This window comes from Epinephelus fuscoguttatus, linkage group LG17, assembly GCF_011397635.1.
Source record: "Epinephelus fuscoguttatus linkage group LG17, E.fuscoguttatus.final_Chr_v1".
Taxonomy (NCBI): domain Eukaryota; kingdom Metazoa; phylum Chordata; class Actinopteri; order Perciformes; family Serranidae; genus Epinephelus; species Epinephelus fuscoguttatus.
This window is the reverse complement of record NC_064768.1, coordinates 37,473,892-37,498,232: the sequence shown is the minus strand read 5'-3', so window position 1 is coordinate 37,498,232 and position 24,341 is coordinate 37,473,892. Positions and strand designations below refer to the sequence as shown.

The following is a 24,341-nucleotide window of genomic DNA, read 5'->3' as shown; positions in this document are numbered from 1 at the left end:
TGTGTGCATGTATACACTCATTCCTCTTTAAGTTCATTCCAGTCTTTCTGTGCATGCTCGTTTCCTTGCCCTTCTGATGTGATGACGTATATAGCGCGCATAGCAACGGGCTGAGATAGAGCAGTCGGACTCATTGTACTCACCGGTTTCCTTACGCCACAGCATGGTCTTCTACCTCCCTTCTCCTCCTCAACAGACGAAGGAGCAAATGAAGCCAGTCTGCAAAATATGCCGGCAGTTGGTACCAACCAGGTCGGGAAACACCACAAATCTTTTCAATCACCTGAGACGGCACCATCCCAGTGACCACACAGAGAGTCTAACTATGCAGCCTCAAGTTGCCCTGACTCCACACACACACAGCCTAGCGAGCAAGACCCCTTCATCTGCTGTTAGCGTCGCTAGCGGCAGCTTAGCAAAACAACAGTCTATCCAGTCGTGTTTTGCAGCCATTACCCCATATGAGAAGCATTCAAAGCGGTAAGTTTATATACAATGTTTCAATAAGTTAAAGCTTTTATTTGACATTGCTTCTCGTTCATTGAGTTTACATATGGCTAAAGGGGAAAAAAACAACCGTAAACGGACAGCACGATTAGTGTAGCGTTCAAGGTCCCCCCAAAAAACTGGAGAAAAACAATATTCGATTTTTTTTTCCACAATCCAATCCCGAACAAAGCTTCGAAGCTTCGAATTTTTTGGTCAGCCCTAAATCTCACATGCAGGGGGTTAGCCATAAGGTTGTTGTTTTCAGCAAGTTGGCCTTGAATAACTGATGTTGAGCTGTAGAGCTGTGTTACTTGTTATGACCTAAGGTGTATTTTAATAAATCTGCCTTTGGTTTAATTTATTCTTTCAAGCTTTATTCCTTTTCATCTTATCTGAGTTCTGTTGTATGTTTGTGTTCCATAGATTTAATTGCAAACTACAGCTGTTTAGTAAGTTAAAGATGCGTTACTGCTAACGACAGCTTGAAGTGGCGATGAGGTGTTAAGGTTTTTTTGGAAGGTCTTAAAAAAGTCTTAAAAAGGTATTGAAATTAACCTCAGGATTCCTGCATATACCCTGTAAAAACGTTTTGTTCTCAAACCATAGCCAGTGACGGCCAAACGAAGCCTTGGGAACCATTTTGTTTATTTTCTGAGCCCTCTCGATTGTGTTCTCGATTTTCACAAAAGTGGCAATTCAGTTTGCTTTCAGCCTTTTGTTAAACAGAGTGCTGTCTAGACAGCTCCGAAAATAAAGAAAAAGGTTCCCGAGGCTTCACTTGGCCATCACTACCTGCACTCACCAACTCCGGCAACACAGATGGATCCCACTTTATTTGGAAGTAGGCCTGCAACGACTCACTGTGCAGTTACATTTTTTCATCAGTGCCACCGTTCACCTCTCCCCCACACTGCTCTGCTGCTCTCCATCTTTATCATACAGTCTATGGTTGCAAGCATGTAGCTCCATTTTTTTCCTTCTAATCTTTGAGTTAAAAGACTCTATGTGATGAGTTGTCTCGAGGCAGCTAACTGTGCTAACTCCATAAACAGCATTAAACTATGGCAACAGTGCTGCAAAAGCTGAGTGTTTAACCGGAAAACCAAAGGGTGGGCGCTGCAGCGGTAACCACAAGAAAATTCATTTTGGGACTTATGGATTTTTAGATAAATTTTTATTGTCTCCAAAGGGGAGATGGCAACATAAAACATAAATACATTTGTTCAGAAAACACTGTGCCTGAGATTTAGCACTGCTACAGTTTGGCATAAGTGGCAAACAAAGTGAAAAAAAACCCCATACAATCACAGTAATAACCAGCCCAGCACCTCATCCTTGTATTTTCAACCTTCATTCATGTTAACTTCATGGATAAATAAATTAACTTTGTGATTTAACTCTCCCCACGTCCACCAAACAGTCTCCAAATTATTCAACGTTCAAGTCAACATTGTCACAGGAATCTACAGAACACCACCCCATGCATGCGCACACACTGAAACCACGCTTGGAATGATCTGATGGCTCCACCTCAACGTCCATTGCATGTGTCCATCAGACATTATAAAGTAGGCAGCAACAGCAAAATGCCTTTTAAAAACCACCAGGCCTCAGGTGCCAACTATCCTGCAGGTGCATGGTACTGTCTGTAGATGTCCTGTCACGTCTGAGGAAAGCATATATTCAGAGCATCATTTCCCTAAGTTGATGAAGCCAGCGATGTCACATGTTCCCTCTCTAAAAGAAGTATTTCAGTGTCTCATGAAGAAGCGCTGTGCACACACCTTGCTACACCAACAAAACCGGTCCCATTAGTGCATTATCAGAGGTCTGGTTTACACAGTCAGGGCATGTCGCCATCAGTGTCAGGAAACCTTGATTTTAATTTCACCGTATTCTTCATGAAAACTTGACACTGCAACAAACCAAACACGCAGGTGTATCTGATGGCAGTAACTCAATAGCTGTGTATCCAGTATGTCGTTGGACGTGATACCAGAGTCATCATACTGACACACCCAAATGGAACACAGCCATTATCAGTGTTATCAGTCACACCTGCTGTGTATAACAAGTCTTTTTGTTTACTTAATTTTTCATATTTTCAAACATAAAAACATCACAAAGTCAAAAGAGCTGACTGACTCGGGTCCTTCTGTGTAGTTTGCATGTTCTCCCCGTGTCAGCGTCCCTCCACAATTCAGAAACATGCATCTTAGGTTAACTGTTGACTCTGAGTTACCCACAGGTGTGAAAGCAGGTGTGAATGGTGGTGTGTCTGCCCTGTGATGGCGCGCCCCGCCTCTCGCCCGGTGTCAGCACCTTCACGACCCTGTAAAAGAATGGCAGCCACAAGCCAGTGAGTCAAAGAACTGAGGCAACCAGTGTGAGCAGAGCCAGGGAGCCATACTTGTTAGAGACAATATATTTTTATTGCTTTGTGTTATTAACAGATAATAAATATATGGCCCTGATATTGCACCTGTTTGTAGACATAATGGGTGGTTTGCTACGGTAGGCTACTTTCCATATGTTAGACAGTTGAGTATATGATTGACAAAAAAATATTGCACCTGTTTGTAGACATGATGGATTGCTCCAGGAATGACATTTTTTGTGTCTAGGCTGGCACGGAAGTTAGTGTTGCCCTGGTTCCCTTGTCAAAAAGTCTCTGGGATCTTTTTTCAGTCAGTTTTTGGATTATTACAGAAAATAAGCTGTGTGACGAATAAACAATTTTGATACTTGCATGGTTTGTTCACAATGAACACCACTTTCATGATTTTGAAGCCTAATGCAATCAGCAGAAGTAAAAAGTTAAAGTTACAATGTGTAATTTACGTGGTTGTTTATTAGCAAATATCAACTATTGCTTTCATAAATATATATTTACTAAAGTGTAACGCAATTCACATACAAATGGAAGCTTTCTCATAGGCTTAGAATGATTTCTCTGTATATATACACAGGCAGGGCGCGGTCTGCTGGAGGCTGCCTTCTTGCGTCGCCATATTTGAATACAGTGGCCGAAAGGGATATACACGCTTCGGCTTTCGCGTTTACCTAGAACTTGCCGTCACTGGAGACGTTAAAGTGAAGATCAATCCGGGGCGCTTCTGCGTGAACCTGCTTTGTACTTTTATGATTCTGTCGCACTTTAAATGGAGGACCACACATATGTTTTGCTCCCTAAGAGGGAAACCACGCCACCAAATAAAAGATGAAGATCAGATAAGCGAGGACGGGACAAAACGCGAGTGAATATCAGCGTTGCTTATTCCAGGTGGAAAGAACTCCTGAAAGAGAAGGATTTCGCAAGGGATGCAGAGGTTGCCTGCTTTCTGCAAGACAGGTAATTCAATCTGATATTTTAAAATCATTTTGGCTTCATGTTTGCAACTACTTTTCCCTCTTGTATAAGTTTGAGTGACGGCTACGTTTATGTGCTAACGTTATCCTAGCCTTGACTAATGTTATCCCAGAGCTACAGCTAAATGGTTAGCCTAGCCTACAGCCTAATCTGTTGATTCCTCTCGCGCTGCTGCGAAGGCTGCCACCCTCTCCTCCTCCTCCTCTTCCCTCTGGGTAGCCGAGACAAACCTCTTCGCCCGGCCGTTCCTGCACCGCCTCTACCCCCTCGCCCCCTTCCTCTCCCTGGTCTTTCTCCTCTCCCTCTCCCTCTTCCTCCTCTCCCTGTGTCCTGTGGAAGAACACTCTGGAAATGCATATATTATAATCGTACCAACCTATATTTGCTGCACTGTGCCATGACTATCACATAAAACGTGTTATTTTAGCATCACTGTACTAATGTTTGCTCGTGTTACCAAAACAATTAGAGATAAAACACTCCTAACATATATCTCACAGATAACCTATATCTCACTGGTAAGCTATAACATATCGTAACATGGTTTAGATTCCTAAAAAAATATTCACCTCGTCGCTAGATACTTCTGAAAAACTCGAAAAACTCTGCTGTCTGCGCAAGGCTTTTTGTCCTACGAGGCCACCGTCGCTTACCCGACAGGAGGGGTGAGCGAGTGAGCGCTGCAATCTAGAATTTGACCGCTGATGTTACTGTTACTCACCATTTTTACACACTGAGGCTTTAACATTAGGCTATAAACAAAGTACACCACACTCGCATGACTTCAACGTCGCCAACACAACGAGTGTGTTTGAGGTGATGATGTTTGTCATCTCATTTAGCCACTTGTTAGCAACTGCCTTTTTAAAGACTCAATAAACCTTCAAAATTCATGAGTTGGGTGCTTACTGATGTATTTTATGTTACACAACAAAATGTGAAACACTCTTAAGCTTGTGTTAACCACAGACCTTTTTTAGGCATCTACTGTAATTATTGTAATTAAGTTCATTGACTCTAAGACGAGGGAACCAGAAGTGCTAAATGCTAACTCGTTTCCGGGTTTTAGGACTCATTCCTGGTGCACACTGTGGATGGTTTGCTACAGTAGGCTACTTTTCATATGTTAAACGGTTTAAATTATGTACTGATGGACAAAATAACAGATTGTACACCAGGACTTAAATCTACAAAACCAAAGCTGAAGTTCACAACAACTTAAACATGAATACAATGCTCACTAAATATGACTAATAAAAGGCAAAATCAACTGCAAATGATTTTTTTTCCAATGCTCTCTTAAAGAGACAGTTCACCCCCAAATCAAAAATATGTCTTTTTCCTCTTCGCTGTGGTGCTATTTATCAGTCTGGATTGTTGGTGTGAGTTACAGAGTGTTGGAGATATCAGTGACAGATGCCTACAGAAGGAAGTGTGCTTCTCCTGCTAACTCACCTAGCACCACAGAACAAGCCCACATCACTAGTGTTGGGCAAAGCAGTTCTTTAGATGTTACTGAATCGCTAGAATCAGTTCATTAAAAAGATTCGTTCACTGAGCGGCTGAGCTGCTGCAGCATAACTGTTTTAACATTTGTTTATCTGGAAACTAACTCTGTTAAAACAATGGGGAGGTATGTGGTCTCCTCCTGGCTACATTAGCCGTTAGCTTGGAGAAAACGGTCCCTATGAAAGTGTATCGCTGAGAAGAAATGATTTGAATCACTCAGGGATCGGGGTTACGTCATTCTCCGAGTGATTTGTTCATCAAGTGATTCGTCACGCGGTAGGCAGTCCATCCGTGCACCCTGGCTGCCTCCCGACTCACGAGTGATTTATTGTTCACACGGCACTAATCGGCAGTTCCACTCCCGGCCTGCATGCTCGCTGCTGAGCTCAACTGAACTGAGAAATGAAACAGTCAGTTCCGGAGGTGATTCAGTTCAGTATGTTCACTCAACAGATTCATTCTTTTGAATGATTCGTTCGTGAACGACACAGCACTACACATCACATCCAGGCCCCAGGAAAGAAGTCCAGCCTTGCAGTGAATTATTTCCCCAGTGGCCACTAACAATATTGCAGCGAAAACATCTCCTGCAGCACAAAGAAGCATTTTCCCCATAGGCAACCATTGTAAAAGAGACATCTGTAAAGTTGTTGACAGAACCTGAACAGCAAACAAGGTCAGTTATGATTTTTGAACCATGGTGGTTTTGTATTCCCCAATCTTTGCTCAGCCAAGAAAAGCGATTTAAAACTCTGTGACATGATCACAATGTAAAGTCTATGAGCAGAGCAGGAACTTGTGGGCAGGGCCAGAAAGAGAAACACTGCTGTGCAGATCCAGTGGGCCACATGGCGTGAAAATAAACCTGGAAGCTAGAGAACTTGAGAACTGCTCACAACAGTGTTTGTGGATTATCTTGAGTAACCATGTTTCCTGGAAAGAGACTTTGCTGTTGAGTTAAGAGAAAAAATATGTGTTTTTGTTTTGTAGATGAACTGTCCTTTTAAAGTTAGAGCAGGGGCCTACTCAGCTCTGTTCATGTTCATGCAGTTGAGAGAGAAACAAAACTTACATTTAAAATCCTTTAAAGAAAACAATTTTCTTCTTCTGGTACAGTTGCTGAATAATATTATATTCATGCATTCCTGCATGAGGTCCAGTTTTCCAGTTTTGGTTTCTGAGGATTTCAAAGTAATGGTTCCAGTTTCCATTTCTATCTGCTCCAAACCCAAAGACGCTGACCTGGGAAAACAAAAAATTAAACCATGAACCCTGCTGGATTTAACTTGAATTATTGTTGCCACTAAACTTTTTTAAATGTAGACCTTCTTATTTAAATAAATGCTTCATTTTGCTGTCTTTAACCTTAAATGAATACTTTGGCATTTTGGAAAGTTTGTCCTTATTCTCCTAAGAAGACGATCCACACCACTCTGGTGTTGGTATGATAAATGAATCTAGAGCCAGATAGCTTAGCTTAGCATAAAGACAGGCAGCAGGAATATTAGTAGTGTGGCGAAATTCATATTTACAGTCTTATATTAGTACAAACATAGGACATAATTTGTGAGTTGGTGTCATGTAAGCACTGAGAGGCTAATTCTGTTACTCCAGAACCAGGCTAGCTGTTTCCCCCAGTCTTCACGCTAATTTACGCTAACTGGCACATCGAATGTTGAACTTTTGCTCATTTCTTGTATTGTATTTCTATGTTTCATTTTTTCATTGCTGGCGCATCATTGTTCTGTTCATTGTTCTGCCACTAGCTGTCAGTGCGTGGACTGGAGTCAGTGAAACAGCATGAAATTGTCATTATGATGTGTAATTATAACTCACCTCATCACAAATCTGCAGGCTGAGAACCAGAGTGAGAAATCCAGTGGATGGATGGCTGCCCCTCTTTCCCAGCCACATTTCATAAACATATCTCATGAAAGCTGGATTGAGGATCAACACCTGATGTGAATCAGATTTGGCCTTTAAACTGACATTCATAAACCATTCCTTTCTGCAGTCAATGCACAATACAACACAATGTATTAATGGATGATGTATTAAATATGTCAGTGCCATGCAAAATCATTTAGAATACTCACCAGATCCTTGTTAGCTATCTTCTTCACAGAACTGTCGTCCCTATTGGAGATAAAATGAATTGATTGATTGATGAATTGATAAGTATTTTGCAGTATTCACACAGGCCATTGCAACACCTATAATCAATAACTGGGTAGGTAATAATAAATATGATAAACAATGTGAAGCCAGTATAAGCTTCCGTCCTACATGTTTTCACACCTCATGTGTCAGTAAAGTTTGTGTTTTTTGTTATCTAGTTCCTAGATGCATGATTGTATTGTATCAGGCCTAGTAGCATAAGGACTCAGGGGGCCCCTATGAGTGTTTCTGTCCTCTCAGTTTATGTATGGCATCCAGTCATGGACTGGCTTGACTTGGTTTGGTCTGGTTTGTGTAGTGTAAGATTTAATCTTTAATCAGGTAAAGGTGTTATTCTGCATAAGTTGATTAAGGGTGAAGGTTATATAACCATGTTTATGTATAAGGTCCTATAAAACTGTTTGTTATGCATCTATGTGTGATAAAGCACTGTTATCCAAGTCTATGTACTGAGAACACAAGGTTATGTATCCACATTGAAGAGCACACATATATCACACCATGTACTGTTTAATAATAACACACACACACTCTAACGTTTGTATTGCATGACACACTCTAAGAGTTCACATTGCATGAAAGCACAGGGGATAGTATAGAGAAAGTCCCCAGGTTTCATATGTTTTTAAAAAATAAAGTGAAACCAGGCTCAAATCTAATGGTGGGAGAATTTGGGGATTTCCAGGCCCAGGGATTACACCATTAGGTCATGTTTGGACAAGGGCCTGCCACCAATAGATTTGGACCAGATGGAAAAGGGCTAAAAAGAAAAAGACCTGCCACCAATAGGTTCGGACACAGGTAGGAAGGACTAAAGGAAAAGGGTGGAGATTCTCTCGAATCTTCACCAGCATAAAAGGGAGAGCGCAGAGAGTGAAACTTCAGTCTTGCTCCGGAGCCTCATGAGTGACTCATGAGTTGTATGTGTTGAAGCTTGTGGACACATTAAACTCGATTGCACCAGATTCTATTTGACTCCAGTGTTTCTCTAAGTGTTAGCCAACTGAACCTAAACTACTAAAGTCAACTCAGAGGACGATCTTGAAGAGAAGTGGAAGACGAGGTCGGGAGCCATCTGGCCCCATTCCAGGCACCGATTTTCGCTTCTACATTTGACCCTTGAGCCCAGCACGGCAGGGATTTGTGTCTCCATCACAACAGGGCTACTCACTTAAAGGTGTGTCTTTAACTGATGACTGCTTGTCTCAAATGATGAAGTGTGAAAGCAGCTGGCTGATCCACGGCTTAAGTCCCCCATTATTTTTAGCTTGAAGTGTCTCTCCATCACACAGGATGGCAGGTAAAAGAAGTTTTTGTATTGAAGGTGGGCTGTTTGTAGAGGTGAGGTAGGAGCCTGTGGCTGTTTGTGCTTTTACTCTTCCTCCCTGCTGTATGAGTAGATTTGTTTTCATTAAAGAAAAGCCGCTGACAAAGTTCCACTAATTAGGTGCTGAACACATTTCCCACTGATTCTTCACAATAAAAGTCCCTTAACACTTAACTCATATGGCTGAAAGTGAACATGAAACAGTAAAATAAAGCCTATATTCCATCCATCCATCCATTTTCATGCTCTTATCCAGGGCCGGGTCGCAGGGGCAGCAGGCCAAGCAAAGCACCCCAGACATCCCTCTCCCTGGCAACGCCTTCCAGATCCTCTGGCGGGACCCCAAGGCGTTCCCAGGCCAGATGAGATATGTAATCCCTCCAGCATGTTCAGCGGGAGGTGCCCAGGAAGCATCCTAGTCAGATGCCCGAACCACCTCAACTGACCCCCTTCAATGCGAAGGAGCAGTGGCTCTACTTCGAGCTCCCTCCGTATGTTCGAGCTCCTCCCCCTATCTCAAAGGCTGAGCCGAGCCACCCCACAGAGGAAACTCATTTCCACCGCTTGTATACGTGATCTCATTCTTTCAGTCACTACACGGAGCTCATGACCATAGGTGAGGGTTGGGACGTAGATGGACCAATAAATCAAAAGCTTTGCTTTCCAGCTCAGCTCCCTCTTCACCACGACTGACCGGATGCAGATATCTAAAGTAAAAACAGGACGCAAGAGAGAAACTGAACTCCAAACCACAGAGATTCAATTAAAGCTGCAGACGTACAGAGAGCTGAACACACAGAGACTTTTAAAAACGCCTTTCTCTCTGGTCTCCTGCAGACAGAGGTGAGTTCAGTGTCACAACACACATGGTTGTCTCAAGGAGAGAAAGGGGGGTCGTCGGTAGTTGGCTGTTGTCACCAAGACATCACCCCTACCCATTTGGAGGCAGGCAGGCACCCGTTTGGCCCTACCTCAGAGATCAGCCATCTCTGGCACAGCACACAATGCTCAACTCAGCGTGTTAAAACTGACAAAGGAAATGCAATATGCACGGCATGTTTTGACTCAGCGCGACCAAGAATGACAATGGAGAAGGCCCAACGATGGCTCAGAAGTCTTGGCAATATGAGCCCTTGAACTCTGTGGGGAGAAACGGCCCTGTTGGAGGGGCCTCATTGTATTATGATCTGCCTATGCCTGTAGAAACTATGGCACTATGGGTTTCGATTGTCTGTCTGGTTTATCACAAATTACTAACACGTACTCTCAAATTACTGTCAAGGTGATGTGACAATAGGGGGAGATCCCACAGTGTTAGCAGCAAGCATATCATTACATCATATTGGTTACCAATATGATGGAGCTGCTTTGATTTACACACGTGTTAGAATGTAAACAATATGGATTAACACTGCTCTAATCAATATGTTCATATTAACATCCAACATATTCACCATGTTAACTTTATAAGGTGATAACGTGTGAATCTCATTAATACAATAGCGCAAATGGGTAATTCAAAGGCGTAAGTACTAGAAAGCCAGGAGATTGTTGTCACTCCCTCACACCAACCACCTCCTCCTCTTGGCTAGCTCTCTGTTAGTCAGTCTGAGAGCAGTGTAACAGCTAAATTGCAATAAAATTAAAATTTCAATTGCTCAGAGAAGAAACTTTTGCTCATTGTAACGACCATCTTTCTGTACACTACAGCTAAGAACTCCAGACACCCCTCTCCCTGCAACGTTTTCCAGCTCCTCCTGGGGGATCCCTGAGGGTTTCCCAGGCCAGACAAGATATAAAATCCCTCCAGCCTCCTACCAGTGGGACATGGTCAGAACACCTCTAACGGGAGGCACCCAGGAGGCATGCCTGAACCACCTTAACTGACCCCTTTCAAAACAAAGGAGCAGCGGCTCTAATCTGAGCTCCCTCCGGATGTCCAAACTCCTTATTCTGTCTCTAAGGCTGAGCCCAGCCACCCCATGGAGGAAACTCATTTTCACCACTTGCATCTGCGACCTCATTCTTTCATTCATTACCCAGAGCTCATGACCATAGGTGAGGTCTGGAACATAGATGGACCAGTAAGTTGAAAGCGCCGGCATCACTGCAGATGCTGCGCCAAACTGCTGATTCATCTCACGTTCCATTCTACCCTCACTCGTGAAAAAGACCCAGAGATACTTGAACTCCTTCGCTTGAGGCAGCAACTCTCCCCCAACCTAGAGAGGGCAATCCACTGGTTTCCAGCAGAGATCCATGGCCTCAGACTTGGAGGTGCTGACTCTCATCCCCAGTGCATGCTGGAGGGCAACAACCCTGGTACCCTGTATTGTTGTAGTAACCCCCACAAGACTCCCTGTGGGACACGGTTGCCTTCTCCAAGTCCTTACAGCACATGTGGACTGGATGAACAAACTCCCATGACCCCTCCAGCAGTCCTGCAGGAGTAAAGTGCTGGTCCACTGTTCCACGACCAGGACAGAATCTGCATTGCTTCTCCTAAATGTTTTCTGATATCAATAACACTTATGAACCTCTTTATGCTCAAACATGGTGTTTGTTGTGCTTAATCCATGACTAGCACAGAAGTCAAATAACATCACACCACTCAGGTTCAGATCAGGCAGGCAGTTCCTCCCAGTCAACTCCAACACTTCCTCATAGATGTTACTTAGTCATCAAAATGGAGATTTCACACAAACATTCATTCATTCATTCATCTTCTAACCGCTTCATCCTCTTGAGGGTCGCGGGGGGGCTGGAGCCTATCCCAGCTACATTGGGCGAGAGGCAGGGTACACCCTGGACAGGTCGCCAGACTATCACAGGGCTGACACATAGAGACAGACAACCATTCACACTCACATTCACACCTACGGACAATCAATTAACCTAGTCCCCAATCTGCATGTCTTTGGACTGTGGGAGGAAGCCGGAGTGCCCGGAGAGAACCCACGCTGACACGGGGAGAACATGCAAACTCCGCACAGAAGGGCTCCCACGCCCGGGATCGAACTGGCAACCCTCTTGCTGTGAGGCGAGAGTGCTAACCACCACACCACCGTGCCGCCCTTCACACAAACAAATCTATTCAATTATTTTACCTACTACCTATGTAGGTTTTTCATTCAGTCACAGATTTGTCTACAGCTAGCAACTCTTTGTCACACACCCACCCTGGATCGAATTTCTTGAGGAGCCACAGTAGATCGCTCATCTTGAATGAAAACATCACAAGATGAGTGGTGTTGTCCAAATTAACAGCACTCTCTGGATACATCACATGATGAGTTGTTTTGGTCCCAACATCTGTTTCGTAGCCTTTAGTAGTGCCATGGTTCATTCTGAAAGATACAAGGGAATACGTGTATTTAATATCATGTAGTTGAAGAAGAATGATGTGGTGATTGGTGTTCACAGTCTTTGGGAATTCTGAATGATGCTCACCCTCTACTGATTATGAATTTGTTAAGTCCATTTCAGACCAAAGATTCACTACGAGGCAGAACTGTTTTAGAACGTTACAGATAAAAGTTGCAGTGGTGTGAACTGGCCGGTCTGAGCTCGGCTCAAATTAGTCACTTCTACAAATGGAACTGTAGCCAGTTGTAGCTTCACTGTCACTATCCTCATTCATATTTCTAAGAAGCTACAAATTATACTCAGCCACAAAATAAGTCTGAAAAGGTGCAAATCAGAACGGAAGTACAGAGAGTTGTTGCACAGAGGTGATACACCATCTCAACCAATTGCAAATATTTGAATTTGTCTTTGTGTCAACATCAGTGTTCAAATGTCAGTAATGACTTACCTTATTACAATATCGTGCATATCTATGCGAGGTCCATACTGGGATCCTTTCAAATTCCCAGAGTTCCCCACCACAGCACAAGTCCTGCAGCGGACAGGGCTGGGTTTTACAACATCTGGAATGGATGGGAAGATTTTAAACAGGTTGTCCACTGTTGTTTTGTAGAAATTGATGTTGTGTCCATCCGACCTTAAGCGCTGACAGACATAACAGAAAAAGAACGTTATTCCAGCATCAGTTTACAATTTAATCACATATCAGAGCTGTGGGGTTTAAAACTATAATCCTCAAGATTCTCATGAAATCAAACATTGTTTTTCACACTATTCATACATTACATTTCTTTCTAGTGTATTTACATTCTTTAAAGAGGCAACAGATAGTATTGTTTCCTAAATATATCATGATGAAAATAATGTGGGTTGCACAGGGTGGTGGCCACAGTAAAATCAGACTATCAGTGTTTACATAGGTTACTTAGCGGCTTTGTAATCTTTGCAATAAGCTTCTGCCACCGGTGCCGAAATTTCGCGGAAAAAAATCTGCTTTACGGCAGGAAACGCGTCATGTATTGCGAAATTGGTCGGTCAGCCAATCAGGGACTGGAGCTGGTCCTTATGAGGAGTTGGGCATGAGATAGTTGAGTCACGAGCACAATGGCAGACGGACAAAGTTTGGAGACAAGTGAAAAACGGCCTAGCAAAAGAAAAGGAGCTCCTCTGTGTGAGGAGGCAAAGAAGAGCAAAAAGGAGAGTGATAAAAGAAGAGGAAAAACAAGAGTAAACCTCAGTCAGGCGTTCAAGAGATGGAGGGAGCTCCGTGACCAAAGAGGCTTCAAAACCCATGTCCAGCTAGCTTTCTTTCTAATGGATCAGTAAGTAACACAGCTAAATGTTAGCGAGACCAGAGAGGACTGGACTGTAAAAACCTGAATCCTATCTGTTGCCTCTTTAATTAAGTGTAGTAACTGTGGTTTAATTAATTGTGGTACTGCTGCAGCTTTATATTTATACATGTCCCTTGATAGATTTTGCTTGCAAATAATCAATCAATCAATCAATCAATAATCAAGTATAGGTGTTTTAAGTGTTATACCCCTATTCCACAAAAATGACTTGTACTGTTCTTCAAACACAGGTAAACCCGCTAAAACAGGCTGTAGACTCTTTCTCACTGGCAGTAGACCAGCGCTGTGTACACGGCTCTGCAGCAGACGAGTATGTCTTTCTGTGTTGTTGTTTTTTTTTGTGTGTCATGTTCAACGCTAAGGACAAGCTGGAGAACAGGTAAACAGTAGAGAGGAGCAATAAAGGAGCTCAATAAAAACCACATGGTGGTTACTATTTTTTTTTACTTTTTTCTCTTACGTATTCAGTCTCTCTTTCAAACTTGGCGGCAACTTATTTCGGCCAATGTTTGAGCGCTGCTTTGGCGGAAACAGATGGTATTTTGTGGTGGCGTATCATTGCATCTCGCTGGTAAAGGAGCTAAAATTAGTGGGTGTTTCCATCAGTGCCGATCAGAGATGGAGCTGATAAATAACTGTGACTACTGCAGAGTCATTTGACCCAGAGGTGAATGCTGATTAAAACTCTTAAAGCCAGATGTTAGTGGGTGTTTGCAGGTTAAAAATTGGCAGACACAGCTGATTATTTTTGCTGCAGAGTGTCTGAAATAATTAACAGTGAACCAAAAGCAAAACATTTGCTCTGTGTCTTAAAAAATAAGTTGACATTTACCTGCAGCCATTTTAAATCCACCACTGAGGGTGTATAGTTTCGTGACAGAAAGGTTGGAGGGGCTGCCTTGAGAAGATCCCTTAACCATGGATCAGTTTCTGGTAAACATTTGCGACAGGCACAAAGAGTTGCGTTGTGATGGCTGATGGAAAATCCAGATAAATTCCATGAAAATCTAGAGAACAGCCCAACGGCTGCGATGCACAGTATGGATATGACTGCTCTGGTTTTTCCACTTGAAAGCATCTCAGCAGTGTGACGCTCTTTAAAGAAGTTCAGTCTGTGGATACAAAATGTGATGAAGCACACAGGTGAGTCACGTCATACATGTGTGTGAATGCGCCAGTGGAAGAGACTGGCTGCTGTTTATCTCCTCTGTTATCTATGATAGAGACACATCTGACATTTACAGGAGGAAATTACATTGTCTCATTTTAGGTCTTCATATTAACCCAAATAGCATACAACAAAGGGAAATTAAACCAACAGGCAGCTCAATGTACTGTAGAGCATCAGGTTACAGCTGTGGGTGTTCAAGAGCACTGTGATATCTACACAGTGAATAACAGCCTGCTTGAGAGACTTGTGTTTGACTCTGATGAAGTGATATGACTCCTGTAGAGCAGTTCAACAATAAAGATGAAAATAAAACAATAAAATCAATTTAAAAAAAATTCTACAAATGACTTAAAGCAGCAAATTAACTGCTGTGTTCGATGCTGTTAGTGTTCTGTGACACATTCATGGCCCATGTGTTGTTTATATGTACACAGTTTGAACACAGAAGACTGTAGTAGGAGCCAAAAAGAAGAAAAAGGAAATGTAATGTAATGCAAAACCTTACATCACATTAAAAATGAAAAGAGTATCTTTTCCTGCTGCTCCTCTTCGAGCAAAAGTCACACACCGCAAAACTGGTTCAACAGGTTAGATTCAGAGCAGTGTGAGACCAGAGGGAGAATATTTAATAGTGGGTGCTGTGAGTATTATAGTCATGATATTTAGCTTTAAAAATATATTATTAAATAAAGCTTAAGTTACCTTCTACCAGTTTCTTCTATTAAAAGTATAATCCCACTCTTTAGTCACCTCTGTTTGTTCTTCCAGACAACAGCGCAGAAATAATTAAATAATTCAGAATCAGATCAGAGCTTCATCACAGCCTTTGAGTCTTCAACATATTAAAACAACAGCCTACATTTTGTCACCGTATGCTAGCTTCATTTCTTAAAATTAAAAATTAATAAATTACTATCAGCTGAAATAAGTTAAATAGATTTTATTTTTCTCTTACCTGACAATAGATTAAAAAAAACAACAAGCAGGTGGGCAAGAAAAGAAACCCCTTGCAGTTGATGAACACGTGAGATGTACACAGTGAATGAGCTGATTAATGGCAGGCTGAAGAGTCAAAGAGGAAGTGTTGAATGTTTGGCATCAGTGCCAACGGGGTGTGTCAGAAAGACTTGTTTCACAGTGATACAGGCAACATTAGTTTTTTATTTGTAAAATGGTCCATTGTCACCCATACTGCCCACACGTCTTGTCTGTGTGTTTTTAATTTTATTAATTTATTATCATTATTATTATTATTATTATTTTTAATCTAAAGCACCTTAAAATCCTCTTTTTATATGAAATGTGCTCTGCAAATAAACCTGCCTATGGCTATTATTTAATGCCCACTCATTTATTTAGCGAATTATATACTTATTATATACTCATTGTATGTTATTTTGGTCTGTGCTCGTCTCACCTGTTTAAAGTGGGAGTGTCTCTGCACAGTCCAGAACATTCAAATTGGAATGTGATGACTGTTGTGGGAGTGCTGCTTCTGTTGAAAGGCCGCATTTTATCTGATCAAACCACATCGACATGTTTTTTGTGTGTTCAGCTCTGAAGAAACAAGGCTGCTGACAGATACACACAACGGCTTAAGAAAACTTTCCTACATGCCTCCACAGACAAAGGCAAATACATTGATTGATTTATTGATTGATTGGGAACCATGTTCAACAACAGCAACAGTAAATCTTCTTCCTTTGTGTATAAACTCACACAACTTGTTCTGTGCCATTTATCCAGTACTTCCTGAACACATGCATGTCTTTAGGAAGCAGTGAACATACAACTTTCCCACTGCACCATAAACCCACTAACACCCCCTACCATCTTGTATGCTTCTGTATGTAATGGGAAAGGTTACAATCAGCATTCACACCCAGTTCAAATGCCTCTGTAGTAGTTGCATGCATTTATCGGCTCTGGCCCTGATCAGCGGTGATGGAAATACAATGCCTGGGTGAACAAGCTAATATTACCTCCTTTATGGGTGAGAAGATGTAACGTTTTCACTGGCTTCCATGCTGCTTGCTTAACCTGTTTTTCAGCCTGCCCGTGGCGTTGGCATGACACAGCAGTAAAAACAAAAAAACAACAAAAAAACAGAAAGGCATGCTAATCAGCTGCAGAGATTGTCCATCTTTGAGTCCATTGTGTATTTCAGCAGGTTTTAATCTAATATATGCATCCTGTAAATTCACCTAAAACGCCTATCAAAGTCATACCCAAAGTAAACTGAACGCCAGTCTTGTTCCATTTTAGTTCATGTACATGGACGGTCTCATCTGAAACGAAACACCCTAAAGTTTTATTCCGAACAGTCACAATCACTGTTGCCCCTGTCATTTATTTATATAAGTTTCAACACACTGAAATAGAAGTTCTTCTTTCTTGCCTTAATATTTTCTTGAAAAAATATGCTGCAAATGACTAGAACAGGGAGGTATTAGCTGGAAAACACAAGCGAGCCATATCATAGAGCCTCACATGGTCCAAATGCAAAGTAGATAACAATAGAACTGAAGATCTAAAAGTCTGACATGTTTTTCTAATGTTTTGCCCCTGCGCCTTTCAAAATAAGAGGGTAAAACAATGTACTGAATGTGTGATTACGAGTGAAAAACTAATCAACATAGACAGAAGTGTATATTTAGGAGTGTGCTGTATGTAACAACACTTCTGGAAAACTGAAATAGTTCCTCAAGACAACACAGGAACCATTTGTTTATCATTTCTGTGCTTTTATAACAGTGAATAATGACAACAAAGGGTTAAAAACAGCTGTTAAACTTTGGCTTATCATTGACTACAAGACCCATAATCCTCAGGTAAGGTGGGCCAATCGCTGGCTCTTTAGATACCTCTAAACTACAAGAAATGTGTTCTTTCAGCTCAGACCCTGGTTGGCTATTGAGGCCATAGCAAAAGCATTGGAAGGTCCGACTGGCTCAAGTGAGGTGTCAGTGGAAAGGCCAGGCGCTCACCTCCATTTTGAGATGCTGCACGACTATTAATATATTTAGAATTTGTTACAGCTACATCAGACATCAGCCAGAGAGTGTCAAAGATCGATCATGGGGTGGAAGGTAGTGATGGCCAAGCGAAAAAGAAGCAGCACTCTTATTAGATGAGCCTCACAGGTATCTGAAAATACATTATTGGCCTCAGCTTAAATTCTGAGCCCTCTGGATAATGCCCTCTGATCAACAAAAGTCTGAAAATACACTTAAGTGCCATTCTTTGAGCCTTTTATCTAAACAAAGAGCACCATCTTGTGGGCTTAGAATGTCTAGTTGTGGTAAGACTGGTGTGGTAGGGGAATGAGACAGGAGAACAGAGGGTGTAGAGAACAAGGAAGAGCAGTTTTAAATAGAAAGAAAAATTAACCAAGAACAGCACTCATCCCATGTGGTCAGGCACTGTGGGCTAAAAAAATCAATTCAAACTCAGCTTCAGCAGTGAATAAACTCTCAGTTCATGAACATTTCACCCTCGACGAAGCTGATCTTTAATGGACTCAGATAAATTGCTTTAAAAAATATCATTTCCTCTCGTGGTTAAATGAACTCCATCATGTAAAAAACAGCGCAGGAGTCTCAAACATTATGTCCAAACCTGCCACTGGAACAATTAACATATGTATTCATGACAGTGTTCACAAACCTGCAGGCCTTGCCAGTCTTCCCAACACTGGATCCAGCCCTCCAGCTGCATCTCTGGGTGGCACCGGGGAGATGATCTTTTTGTTTGGATACTGCAGGTGGACTCTGTACAGGTCGTTCCTTATTGCAGCGGTGGGATCGACACTTGAGACATCACCCAGAAGAAGGGGAGAAGGCTCTTCCACCTCAGGATGAAGATATCATCAACACCAAGGCTGTTCTCGATGGTCTCTGCAGCTCTCTCTCTTACTTTAACACTTAGCTTTAAACTTAACCTCCAGTTTTGTTAGCAGCGACTTCACACGGCACAGCCTGGAGCCAGATGTAGTAAGGTTGCTTGCCTCTGTGATTGTTTCATCAAATTAACTTCATGTCTTGTATCAAAATCTTATCAAAATAATGATGAATATAGGATATATTACTGACAAAATTAAACTTTCTGAAAGGCTCAGAGAAGGCTGCTGTCTCCGCTTTATTTCCTTTATTCTCATTATTGAAATACCGGCCATTAAAATAAAAAGAATGTGTCAAAAGCTTTCTTTTATGCAGACGTTTCCTTCCATGTAAAGGTACATATCCTCTCTTTGGAGACACATATTCAAGAAGTTTTTCCTTTTTATCAGGCTTGAAGACAAATTATGAAAATTGTTGTATCTTTAGAATTGGATGATTCAATTAAAATGTTCAGATCCCCTATTAAATGGTCAGACAGACTGTGAATCTTTTAGGACGACATAAACCATGACATAAATCTTAGCAAAGTAGATAAAACTCTCCAGGTTCAGAGGGGTAAACAATCGTCAATGTTTAGTAAAGACACAGAAATGAATTCCATGATAGTCTCTATTGAGTGTCTTTTGTCGTTGTCTTCTCCTGATGTTACCTTTTTCAAAGCGTATGAGAAGAATCTTTTCGATGCATCTGGAACGATAAACCTGAAAAATCCACAAATATGCAAGAGATAGCGTGCAGACAATGACATAAGGCGATGGGAATACCCCCCGAAAATCTGATTTGGGCCTTCAAATAAATACACATGCATTCTTCCGTTGCACAGAACTCTTCAAAGAGCCAGAGAGGGAAGATTTAAAGGAAAAAATGGGAGAGGACACGCTTTGAGAACATGGCATGGCAACATAAAGTGTTTCCATCTGTCACAGTGAGAACAAACAATCTTCGAAAAGATCTAATATTAGAAACACTTATATCCATGGATGAATTTAAGAGCATCATAAAGAATGTGGTGACAGAGACATGTGCTTGTTTTTCTTGAGAGGCCACCATGTTTGAATAGTTGTTGTTTTATTGTGGATTTCTGTATTTTATGTTGTAGCTGTTGCATTTTAATGTGTTCTGATTGGCTGCTACCTCGGCCAGGTCTCTGTTGTCAAAGAGATTTTCAGTCTCAGTGGGACTTCCTGGTTAAATAAAGATTAAATAAAATTAATTAAGCGCAGTTATTTATAAAATACACAGGAAGTGGTTTATGTTTGAAAAGTCTTCAGGCTGAAAGTTTTATGGATACAAAGACTGAATAAAAACCGTAACTGGTTTTCATCCGAGCTATGTCTGTCCATATGTGGGAAAAATGTATCTGTTATTTTCGTGAATTATTATTTCATTTAGACATTTTGTTCCCAAATCTTTCTCTGTTGTTTATAAATTCATTTAATTCTGTCCCACCTAAGGTTTGAGTGGAGGCCCAGCTACAGCTGCTGATGGCTAAATGAACATACTTGTACAGATAATAAATCTGTACGCTGGTCTCTACCTTTAGATAATCATATTTATTTTGTGAACGATATATTGGATGTCGTGGGAGACTTATGAGGACATATGTACAAAGCATTGCTGTGTGCAGCTACTGTCTGTAATCCCTTTATTGTGGAGAACTACGATCAAAAACTCTGCAGATAGTTTTGTTTTTGTTGCATCAGAAAATATAAATAGGTGGTGAATTGTAAAATCAAATCTGTTATGTATTTTTTTATGTTGTCTGAAAATATAACCTCTCAATATCACCTCTCATTTGTATCATATTGAAATACATTAGATAGTGAATGAGTGATACATCCTTTTGGCAGCAGGAGGCAGATTGATTATCTGAACAAGTGATCCTTTTATCTTCAGCTTCTCTCACTGTTTGAGGTTTGGAAGATGATCAATATGTATTATTGAGCACTGATGTGTTTATTTGATATTCCAGACAAAGCTGATTTCTCAAACATTATTATTTTCAAGAAACTGTAATAAACAATAAATAAATGTGAGATCCTGACGATATTAAAACTTGGGATTCAAAGTTATTTTTATTCAGTGACGTCATAACTTATCTGGATTTGCTGTAATTTCCTGCTGTAGGATGAAATATTTGTTTTGTTGTTATATCACAGTTACAGATACTTTACTGGTTCCCGACTAAAGTGTCATGTGGTGGGGGGTCACGAGGCCTTCTTGGTTTTAACAGCTGTTAGAAACCTTTATTTATTGATTGATTAAAATATACAGTGGGCCTGTTTCTTAGCATTTTGTTTATATCTGTGAAGAAAACTAATACAATTGTTATTTTTAAAGTTTAGATTATTCCTGGATTAGAGAGGTATGCATTTAGAGCGACCAAAGAGCTGATAGAACATTGGGAAAGCAAAAGGAAAGAAGCCTTTTAATTATGTTTGATTAAAATAATTTAAAACATATTTATAATAGAGAAGCACATAGAAAGTTCATTAAAATATCAGGAAAACTCATCTTTACACAAACTTCCTACAGTTAGGTATTTGGGTTAATTACACAGTGTGTCGGGGTGTCGGTGGCTTAGTGGATAGAGCAGGCGCCCCATGTACAAGGCTGTTGCCACAGCATCACTCCCCCCCCCCCCTTCACACTCACCTGTCCTGTCAAATTAAGGCTAAAATGCCCAGAAAAATATCTTTAAAAAAATACACAGTGTATCAGTTGCTCTGTTCTGTTTCTGTTATGCATTAAAAATAATATGAAATATCCATAAAATATTTTACTTCATCAGTCGTCTCTTTACTCAGAGAGAAAAAATGGGTTGTGAATCATTGTAGCACTTGACATGTATGTATAGATATATGTGTGTTTGTTAAGTATGTATATATGTCTTTAAACATGACAGTAGGATACATAAACCTCTGATGTATGACTTTGATGTGATGATACAGGTTGAGTTTTAGGATGCCAGTTATTTGAAGGCTCAGTGTTTGCTCTGCGTGCAACACATGTCTCTCTGCAATAACACCATGTTGAGACATGTCCGTGCCAAACATGATGAAAGTCAAACACACCAAGCTGACAGCAACCAGCCCGTCAACACGGATATCCTGGTGATGAAGATGACCCGCCATTTCTGTGGTAGAGGGTAGAAACTTTGTCAACATCCTGGATGCTACAGGCTGTCAGAGCTCTGGTGAAGGCTCAGATAACAACTTGAAAAAGTGACTGCTTGCTGGATTCCAGTTCAAGCACTCCAGTGCCAGCGTAACTGACTGTGAGCCACCAGCAGTGGTCGGGGACAGAGCCAGATGTTGGAAACATTCGGGGCTCAGCCCAAACCTGGAGGCGCATCTGAGGACATGCTCATAGATTGTATGAAATATTAGATGTAGCTACTTTGATGTCACTGTAAAGCTGGGCATTTTAACACGGGGTCAGCAAGGATTGACACGCTTTTGGAACCATTAGAGGAACGGCAGTTTTTGGCACCTCTGCATTGGCTTCATTTTTCACTCTGGAGGTTGATGCTTGGGCATGCTCCCCTTCGGAAATCTTACCAATGTAGTACTTGACATGCATGCATGCATGTATGTGTGTTTGTAAAGAATGTGAGTATATGTATATATGCCTTAAGACATGATATAATGATATTACAATAAATTCTTATGTGTCAGTTTATGCCAGTACATGATAATACAGTTTGAGTTGTATGACTGCAATTACTGTGAGGATCAGTGTTTGCTCTGCATACAAGAGATATCCTTATGAGATAACACCTCGCCCATGTTGACATCTCTGTGCCAAAAACGACAGTCAAACACATCAGGCTGGCAGCAATCAGCCCATCAACACGGATATCCTGATGATAAGAATGACCCGTCATGGTTGTGATAAGGATAAAGGCTTTATCCTCTCTCCACTGTGGAAAACTTTTCCCATTAACAGCAGCTATATGTGCACTATTTGTCAAGCTGGAGATAACAGACTTTCTAAAAATCTGAACAGCAAGAGGGCTCCTGGTTTGAACCCAGGGTGGAGGAGCCTTTTTGTGTGGAGTTGCATGTTCTCCCTGTGTCAGCGTGGGTTTCCTCCAGGTGCTCCAGCTTCCTCCCACAGTCCAAAGACATGCAGGTTAATTGGTGACTCTAAATTGTCCGTAGGTGTGAATGTGAGTGTGAATGGTTGTCTGTCTCTATGTGTCAGCCCTGGTTACGGAAAATGAATGAGTGAGCCTTCATCACATTTTGTTGCTTTCTATCTGTCTTCATCATTCTGAACCTATAACACAACAAATGTTGAATTTGGCTTGAACAGCTTTACTAATTTAGAAACCTGTTTTTCAGCCCATTCTAACTGAGTAAAGCTGTAAGGAACATTTAAAGTCACATAAGGTCAAATGGCAAAAAGCATCACTTCACCAACTTAATGAAGCCAGCGATGTCACATGTTAACTCTCTAAATAAATCATTTCAGTGTCCCATGAAAAAGCGTTGTGCACATGCCTTGCTACACTTGGAAAACCGGTCCCATTAGTGCATTATCACTTGAGCTCTGTTTACACAGTCAGGGCCTATTACCATCAGTGTCATGAAACCTTGATTTTAACTCAACAGCTGTGTATGCAGTATGTCGTTGGACGTGATACCAGAGTCATCATACTGACACACCCAAATGGAACACAGCCATTATCAGTATTATCAGTCACACCTGCTGTGTATGACAAGTCTTTTTGTTTATTTAATTTTTCATATTTTCTTCAAACACAAGAACACCACAAAGTCAAAAGAGCTGACTGACTCGGGTCCTTCTGTGTGGAGTTTGTATGTTCTCCCCGTGTCAGCGTCCTTCCACAATTCAGAAACATGCATCTTAGGTTAACTGTTGACTCTTGAGTAGGGGTGTCCCCGACTAAGAATTTTCATAGTCGAATCTGATTTGACAGATTTTTCCTTTAGCCGACTAATCGTCAAATCATGTTGTTCTCCCTCTCACTGATTAATGAGCTCATTTGCGTCAGTTTCTGCTCCAGAGAAAAGAGCTAAAACACCCAAATAAACAAATTTAATTCATCAGTTGGCATAATAAGATAATAATAATAAAAGTAAAAGGGTTATCATTTTATCTTTATCTTTATTCCTTTCACTTCATCAAGGTATGATGCTCTAGATGAGCACAGACGCACTGCAGCCTCATCCATGTCTTTAACAGGAGTTGTTTCTGACTCGTCAGAACTTGCCATTTCATTCACAAATAAACATCCAAAAACATCATCAAAAGGTTTAGAAACAGTTTTCCTTCTTTCTGACTTCAAGTTACTTCATTAATCAACTCAGGTTCATACAAGTTCATCCACACGGACCGTGCGTCACCGGTCTCAGTTGTTTGGCCACGTCAGAGAAAAAGTAGCCAAATAAAAAATCTGAGTCTGTCGAGACAACAATCAGCGGTGAAATTTGTTTCAAGACACTTCAGGTAAACAAATAATCCTTCAAAAAAGTTTGATTTGAGAGCACATATCTCCTCCAAAGTTTGTTTATGCGCTCCACCACTGTAAATCATCACCACACGATTCCCGAGCACCGCTGCTGCTCACCACTCTCTCAGGGGATGGGTCAAATGTGGAGAACAAATTTCACACACTCAGGTGTGCAACAATCAGTGGGACTTTAACTTT

At 41.2% G+C, this 24,341-nt stretch overlaps 2 protein-coding genes across 2 annotated transcripts in view; both read right to left on the bottom strand.

Moving 5' to 3' along the window:
- fam135b (family with sequence similarity 135 member B) overlaps window positions 1–24,341 on the bottom strand; it is a 675,785-nt gene that overhangs the window by 120,345 nt on the left and 531,099 nt on the right. The window lies entirely within an intron of this gene.
- LOC125904603 (CMP-N-acetylneuraminate-beta-galactosamide-alpha-2,3-sialyltransferase 1-like) lies at window positions 1,642–15,849 on the bottom strand. Its single transcript, XM_049602128.1, has 8 exons — window positions 15,721–15,849; window positions 14,427–14,706; window positions 12,688–12,884; window positions 12,053–12,220; window positions 7,465–7,504; window positions 7,205–7,324; window positions 6,441–6,610; window positions 1,642–2,821 (listed from the first exon to the last, which is right to left on the bottom strand). The coding sequence occupies exons 2-7, from the start codon at window positions 14,670–14,672 to the stop codon at window positions 6,443–6,445; spliced, it is 939 nt and encodes a 312-aa protein (XP_049458085.1). The 5' UTR covers window positions 14,673–14,706; window positions 15,721–15,849; the 3' UTR covers window positions 1,642–2,821; window positions 6,441–6,442.

What these genes read in the sequence shown, in the direction of transcription:
- LOC125904603 (XM_049602128.1), bottom strand. Translation starts at nt 14,672, where the DNA reads ATGCTTTCAAGTGGAAAAACCAGAGCAGTCATATCCATACTGTGCATC. An exon ending in CTCAAGAAATTCGATCCAGG is followed by an intron (nt 7,505 to 12,052) that starts GTGGGTGTGTGA and finishes TATCTCCAATAG; the next exon opens with GGACGACAGTTCTGTGAAGA. An exon ending in AGATAGCTAACAAGGATCTG is followed by an intron (nt 7,325 to 7,464) that starts GTGAGTATTCTA and finishes GATTCACATCAG; the next exon opens with GTGTTGATCCTCAATCCAGC.